Here is an 8,264-nt window from a genome sequence, read left to right as displayed (position 1 = left end):
TTTTTGGGTTCACTTTTATTGAACAAATTTTTTTTGGTTCACTTCAATTGGACGAAAAAAAATTGATTCACTTTTCATTGAAAGTTTTTTTTAGGTTTCGTGTTTAAACATTTTTCGAGAAGTAGTTTTTATTCTACCCCATTCATATGCATAAAGCATATTGGAATGTATTCTTGTCAAACTTCATAGGGTAATTGCCAGTTTGCTAATCCGGCGTTACTTCATAATGGAAGAGGCAGAAGCCGTGATACACCATATCCGAAAATTGTCGCAATCTAGATTGAAGTAACTCGGAAATGCTTCAAATATAAAAATGGTAGAACAAAATTCAGATGTCAAAGAGTTACTTAAGTACCATTAGATTATCGTTAGATAGTTAAGTATATGCATATAGCTTCGATCGGCGAATTTGATATATTTTTATTAATTTAAATGTATTTTTTTATTTGTATGGCCTCTCAATTAAAAAGGAATTAAATTAAATTAAATTAATTGCTATACGAAATTTATTTATCCTATTTTGTATGTTTATATTTCGCGATTGGAGAGTTTCATTAAGGATGCACTTCTCCGGTATACGATTCTGAGAGATTAGATCAAGCTTCTGAGATTGTTTACTTTGCTATCGATTGAATTTAAAATATTTTTTGAAGAAATTCGAATTATTTACATAAATTTCAAATGGAATATTTACAACAAAAAACTGGCGATATTTAATAGTACTAGTACTTTCGCAGTTTTTATAAGCTGTTAAAAAGTTTCGTAATTCCAACTACGCGCCCTCGTAGTCTGAACACTGCAAGTCTACGATCGATGTTCAACTTGAATATTTTTGGTGTTGATTCCTCATTTGATGGACCAGCGTCAGCATCTTCACTACCATCTCGATCGACTGGACGGGATAACTTTTGCTTTTTTTGTGGACGATCCATGACAATTGACTTTTATTGGCTCCTCAGAGTATAGCACTAAATAGGAGAATTGAACAATAATATGATTTTAGAAAAAGAAATTGAACATTTTTCACAAAAATATAGATTACATGAACAGTTTTTTCAATTCAAAACCATTTTATTCCAGCTGACTATTAATCATTCATCCATTTTAATTTAGATAAGTGATCATTTGTTGTCAGTAAGTTTTTAAGTTTTTTTTTTTTTTTTTCATAAAAATTGCATAAATGCTTTCATTGCCTGTATTTCTAGCGCTGAACGGGCGTTTGTTAGTAGCATATTGCTTGTTTGCAAGTTTTTTATAACCGATCGACGAAGGCTCATTATTTAATAGTGTCGGTGAAACAAAGACGATCTGATTAGATGTACAAAAAAATAAGGAGGCTTACGTACGCAAGCTGACTTTTCCGCATGCCCGTTCGAACAATTGGCGCCTTTTGAAAGGCGCACGCACCATTTCTGCGCCTTTTAATGAAATGACGAGAAAAAGAATAAGCAACACATCGTATGACTCGTATTTCATTCGATTTTTCTTATGCTAAAATGCTAAGACCATACTTCTTCTTCGTTTGAATCTCCATTGTGCTGCGAAGATCCGCACAAAGAGGAACAAAAAATACCAAAAATGTAACGAATCTGCGCCTACTATGCTGTTTTTCGTACACGCTGTTTATATACGAATCATACGATGTGCTCGTTTATCCTTTTTCTCGTCATTTCATTAAAAGGCGCAGAAATGGTGCGTGCGCCTTTCAAAAGGCGCCGATTGTTCGAACGGGTGGCAATGAAATTTTGGGAATAAACTGAAATTATGGTCTATGTTTGGTTGCAGTAACTTAAAGCACAGTGAAAACTTGTGAATATTAAATATAGGTTCCCCCATACAACATTTTCGATTTTTGGCTCATAAACGAACATGTTGTATGGGAGGTATCGCCAATTTGTATAATGTCATTTTATGGTGGAAAAAACAGCTTGTGCAAAGTTTCACGTCATTACGCTACCACAAGCGTCTGTGAAAAATTGATTGCATCTTAAAACTAACGTCAGATTCGGGTTTCTCGCACCAAAAAACCTATTTCGTCAAAGCAATGTCCACCAAAAAGCAAACTCGCGATGGGTCTGCGTCTAGGTATTTGGTGGACAACCATCGCGATATTTACCTACCCCTACAAAAAAAGAGATAATGCGAGATATTTGGTGGCAATTGCATACATTTTATCACTATTCAATGTCATATCTTGAATTGTCTCGGTTTCTGTAGGCCAAACCGAAACCTTCTTCAACATTTGCACCACAAATTGGAATGAGCGCCACCAAAATGATTTTATCCTGCGTATTTTCAAACAATGTCGGTATACGTGTGCAAGGCAACAACGACATCTAAAGAGATAAAATGGTTATGGTATCACTTTCTTCAAAATTAAAATATGAGTTCAGTTTTGTTAAAACACACCTTTGGTATAAGATTAACGGTATCCTTTCCATTTTCTTCGCATTGGGCTAAAAATTTCGTGGCATCTATCTGTAGCCAAATGGTATTGATGTGGGTGTTTAGTGATTTCGTGTCCATTTTCATAACGAATGATTGATGCTCATCGGAGCGTCTCGATTGTGTTTTAATCTCTTCCCATTGACACAGTTCCAATTCACTTTTCAAATGCTGTTGAACGTTCATCAACTGATGAATATTATTGCGTAAATCCTGATATGTAATGCAATCCATTGTATAAAATCGTACACACGTCATACTAAAGGCGAGCAAATGATTTAAAGGATGAAAAAAATAATTAAATTTCTAAATATTTTCTTTATTACCTGGCTCTTATCTTATCTTTTAGCAGTAATTGCACTTGATACAAACTATTGAGTAACTTTCGCTTTTCGAGCATCAAGCACATTTGAATTATATAGTCTTTCAACATCATAAGTGTTTCATCCATGTCAATCATATGTTGAATGATTACATTTAATCGGCCGCTCTTCAAGGATGGTATAATTATCGTTTGAATGAATTGATCGGTTGGAATGTGAAGGAATAGATGAATATTTCTTGGTGATTATTTAAAAAATTCATTTTTGTAATAAATGTGATATGAGTTGAAATATATGGAAGGTTATGTAAAGGTTTAGGAAAAAAAGCAACAAATTTTCATTAAATGATGATAATTAGAGAAAATGGAGTTAATATAAAGGCACATTCTTTTTGAGCACCAAGCACCGTCCATTATACTCCATCCTCCTATTGCACATCACTGCACATTATTATTTACCTACCTTCACTTAATTTTCATAATTTTTGTTGGGTCACAATATTTTTTTTCCTTTTTATGTTCGGCTCATTTCTAATACCCTCTATTTGGGTGTTACCGTAAAATATATCACCAAGTCAGGTCTATTCCGGCAAATGGTCAGATGAAAAATGGTGAACAGTTTTACGTGAAATTTGGATCAAGATTACATAGAAATGCACTGTACAATGAAAATTAATTAGTTTTAATTGTAATTTATACGTTGGGCATTTTATTTTAAAGTCTTGTGTTACAATTTTTCCACAGCAAATTATTCACTCTGCTTTTGGGTGTTCAACAAACATGGTGTCCGCTTGGTTAACACGTCATTTGCTCGGCTGCAAATAAGGTTTTCATGAAGCATTACATGTATGGGTTTTGCGGTTATTTGTGCTTAGTTTTCGAATACGCTCGAATGATTATCTTCCATGCATGAACATTCTCTTCGGCCATGCATTTTAGCTGAACCAAAATTTTGGCTTCCATTTGATTCATTCGGGGTAAAAATGGAATAGCTCAGTAATTCTTTAAAAGGCATATGTTTTCTATTTTCAAAACAACATTTTAATTTGGCTTTTACGTATTAATCAAGATTATGTAACTCATACATCATTTTTTCAAATTCCTTCGTCTATGGTCAAGAGACTCTGGATTGATAAATCAAATGAATGATACTTTAAAATACTTTCACTTGGCCCCTTGCCACTAATATTACGTCGGACAATATATCAATGATACATTTCGTGATTCGAATGATTTATCAAGCAAGTGCTCGAAAAACTATATATATATATGGATTGTCGTGTCCATTATTGAATTTCTGTAGTTCTTGGGGTATGGAAACCAAAAATGTGTACATTTAAGTGAAAATGTTTCTTTTCCTCAAATTCAATGAATTTCAAATAAAATTACAACATTTTCGGTCTGTGGAATATATTTTGTCGTTGAAAATCCAACACTATGAATCTATTAAGATGTCCACGTCCACATATTATTTCATTCAGTCAATGTGACAATCCAATAGTTTGCCGATCGAAACCAAAATCGTGTTTGCAGTTTCAAGTTTTTTTTTGTATGCAAATCGTATGTAAAATTGAATGTGTAATATTTTTGGAGACCATTTGCGCTTGTGAGCCGCAGATGTGCGACTTGCTATCGCTTCTGCTGTAATTTCGTTCATGACTACAAAGATTTAATGCCATTTCCCATGAAAAATGGGCAGACTTATAAAATCCGGTTTGAGTTCTCTTCACATTTTTTTATGGTCGAAAAGATTTTTCCCATATAAATTGGTCGGCTAGAAAGCCAACAACCATGCAATTTGATTCTAATTGAATTGATAAAATTGTCACAGCGGTGAAAATTTGTCACCTGTTTTTCAAGTGCGGGGAAACATTTTTACTCCATTTATCGATCGGCGAAAGAATGGAAAACGCAAAGTAAAAAGTACATTAATCACATTTCAAATCGGATTTCGTTTTGACATCAATTTGCACCTCTTCACTTTGCGATTTTTATTCGGGTGTTGATTGGTATGGTACGATGATAGATACAGAATAATTCATGCGATAAAGCCAATATTCAACCCAATGTGTATTATTTTTTCTTACTTTCTCTGTATCTCTCACCGCCCGTGTATGTCTGTGTCAATTGGTGTTGGTGTTTATGGCATGATGGTGTTGAATGCTTTTTTATTGTTAACAATCTAGTCTCGTGTGTTGTATGATTAATGAACACGCACTGAATGCAATTACAAAATATATTTTATTATGTTCGATTTGTGCATGGAATACATGATGATGTTCTCATGTTGGTGGCTGCCACCGTTGCCGTATTGGTTTGGGCTTTTCCTCGATATTCGATGTTTCATTCCATGACAATAATTTCGATTTTACTCGCTCATACTCGCAATTTCTGCAATTTCATTCATACGTTATGGTTGATTCGTGCTTTTGCTCACATACCGCAATCATTTCATGTATGTTGTGTGTGTATTGTCGCCGGTGTGTTTTGAAACATGATGCATTTGCAATTTACACGCTTATCGTCACTTTGAGGGAAATAGTAAGTGGCTGTTTTCGTTTTGACACAACGGATCAAGGAAACTCAATGGATAATTCAATACATACGCCAAACCAAATCCATATATTGAATGTTGACGTCATGGTATTCTAGTCGACTCTGAAAAAAGTGGCAATACATTCGATTTTTTCTTGCTATTTTTTTATTTCCTTACACTGGCAGCATTCCTTCCTTCATTTTTTTTGTGTCAGTTTCGTTTGGTATTAAATTTGGTACTCGTTTATCGTGTATGCACACAAAGACACACCCCATACAATACATACCATGCATAATCCTTTGTATCACCATGAGTAACGCGAACGATAGCCCTGTCAACATGTGTTACACATTCAACATTTTTCCCTCGATCCAGACATCAAAATGCCGTTGATTGGGGAGAGTGCAAAAACTTCACACAAAAATTTAATACCGATTTTTTTTTGCCAACTTGGTCGTTGAATATGCAAAGGTTTTCTGTATTCCAAAGATGAGGGGCACATCGCACACATGCAACTACATCAGGATATCGAATGGAAATATTATTCCATAAAATATGCCGTTTGGTGTTTGGTTTTTGCAACTATGTTTACAATTTTTTGTTTAAAAACCGTTCATTTTTTAAATGTAATAAATATGAATTTTTAAAACATTACACTCAATAAAAATTGTAACAAAAATGGTGAGTACTCGACAAACATCGACTTTACTGTGATTCGTTGGGAAACGTCCTTTTTGTTTTTGACACAAACACTTTTGAGACTCGCAGTCATTTTGGCATTAGGATTTCCATTGGGTCGATATATTGTGCGTGCGCGTACAAACTTCACGCATCATATACTTTTCATAAATGTACCTTCTGGCATTTATTTGCCTTTTTCGTGTTTCCAGTGGACGTTGTGCTTAAAATTTATAGACTTGAATTTATATCGTCTGTGCACTGTCAATTTTGTGCATCTCAGATTCCGTCACTTGGTTGGCCACTATTCGGTTGCTGTTAAATCAAAATTCAGCTCACGTTTTGCAATAATCAAAATAGCTATGTAAAAATACCATAAACGCACATACGTTGGCAATCGATCATAGCCGCATTTTTTCCCTATTTTTCCAATGTACGCCGTGCAATCGATAAATATGATCCAAAGTTGAATGAACTCTGTAACTTTTAATTTTTATCGAAAAAAGAATGAGAAAAATATGGATTTCAAAATAAAAATGGATTCCCAAGACGCATTCAACGAGTAGATGAGATTGAAGAATAAGATTTAACTAAATCATATGGTCAATTTATTTCATTGTAGTTCCTTCAATTTGTTTGACATATCAAAAGAATATAATCTGATCTTTTCATTTCCCAAAGGTAATGCTTACATCGATTTACATCCGAAAATAATCATTAAAATCGCTATGCTTCGTTATATGTATAGAAAATACCAACGAATAAGCAACATGGTTAGATCCTACACTAATAAAATTTGTTTTGAAATGCCAAAAATGCTTTATCCATTCTTCAACCCTGCTTTGAATTTATCTGCTGGAAGCGAGCGAATGAAAATGGAAAATATTTCGAAATATTTTCTGCAAAACACCGTACGATTCGCCGCAAATTATTTATTTACCTGTATGTACTACAGACTGCGGGTAAAAGCGTCTATTTGAACAATGCAAAATGCTATGTTAAGTCCACGGACGGTACGTTTTATATTGTAAATACGTCCTTTAATCGCATTATTACATATTTCATTTTCCCACAAATATACACGTGCGTAGACACACCGCATGCATTCCATATCTTGTTAGAAGAAGCATATGTAAGAGTCATTGAATGATTTGCGAGTGGCCTCATGTGCATATCTTATCATTCTCACCGATATTGAAATGCTGAACAAAGACACTACTTTTCTTTGAATGAATACTTTTTTTATATCTCTGCATCGTCTTATCCGCACAACGCCCCCACCAACCATGGCTACAGCGTTGAAAACAAAGAACTTTGTCATTTTATTACGATTGGGGTGAAGCGGGTCAAAGCTGAAATTTCATTATCCAGATGCAAGAAAAAACCTTTTATATTAAGTTTTCGTTCGGCACAAGATCTTTAGCAGTCACATTTAAAAACTTACATCAACCTTTGGCCTGTACTATATTTACAAGCATCGTGATCTTGGTGAACATTTACTTTTGCAAAGTTTTTAGCCTCTTTCACATTTTCAGTGCAATTCGATTTGAACAAGTTTGTCTTCTCGAACACAAAAAAAGCACACACAACAACATTCTTCAGACATGTTTCAACATTTTTATATTCTTTGAACCGATTATTTGTAAATGTAACATTTCTTCGGTCTTCTCGAACTATTTTACAGACTTTTTCGCTCTGTGTGACATGAAGGGGGAGCTAGAACAAAAAATTACAACTTTTGATATGGTTCCGTACTTTTTTGTTCATCATTTTAAATATTCGTTTTGCTTAAGTAAAAACTTTTAATGTGAAACAATTTATTTGCAAATATATTATTATTATTTCTGTTGGAAGAGGATGATTTTGATGACATAGTCTGGTAGAATAGAGCCTTGTCTGCCATCTCCTTTTCTTGCGTAACAAAAGTGGAACAACACTTTCTAAAATGAAACACTTCAATTTTTTCGATCTATTTTCGGAAATGGTAAAACTGGAAAACAAAATTTTTCGTTGCTTCCGATTCTTCAGTTTCTGTGTTTTTGCTTCTTGAACCAAGTCGATAAAGTGGAATGTCAAAAATGTTCGAATCGTGTTATCATGTTATCATCATCCAGCAAGTAAAACTGTTTCGGTAGCAATCGTTTCATCAGCCAAAATCAACATGTTCGTCTGAAGAAATAGCGAGAAGCAGCATCAAGATTAGCGCAACAATTCACGAAATAAAGTTTGGAATAGGAGTGAGAATTTTGTTTCTATACAGAATAAACATGATAGATGTAATGT

General features: G+C 34.1%; 1 protein-coding gene across 1 annotated transcript; it reads right to left on the bottom strand.

Moving 5' to 3' along the window:
* Positions 1-2,177: 2,177 nt before the first annotated feature.
* On the bottom strand, positions 2,178-2,896 carry LOC116339718 (zinc finger FYVE domain-containing protein 26 homolog). The gene is made up of 3 exons (XM_031765750.1): positions 2,772-2,896; positions 2,410-2,704; positions 2,178-2,336 (listed from the first exon to the last, which is right to left on the bottom strand). The coding sequence occupies exons 1-3, from the start codon at positions 2,894-2,896 to the stop codon at positions 2,178-2,180; spliced, it is 579 nt and encodes a 192-aa protein (XP_031621610.1).
* Positions 2,897-8,264: the final 5,368 nt, after the last annotated feature.

This window comes from Contarinia nasturtii, unplaced genomic scaffold (genome assembly GCF_009176525.2).
Source record: "Contarinia nasturtii isolate CC-2019 unplaced genomic scaffold, AAFC_CNas_1.1 Cnas_scaffold_533, whole genome shotgun sequence".
NCBI lineage: Eukaryota > Metazoa > Arthropoda > Insecta > Diptera > Cecidomyiidae > Contarinia > Contarinia nasturtii.
Note: the sequence above shows the minus strand (reverse complement) of the source record. Positions and strands in the feature narration are given on the sequence as shown.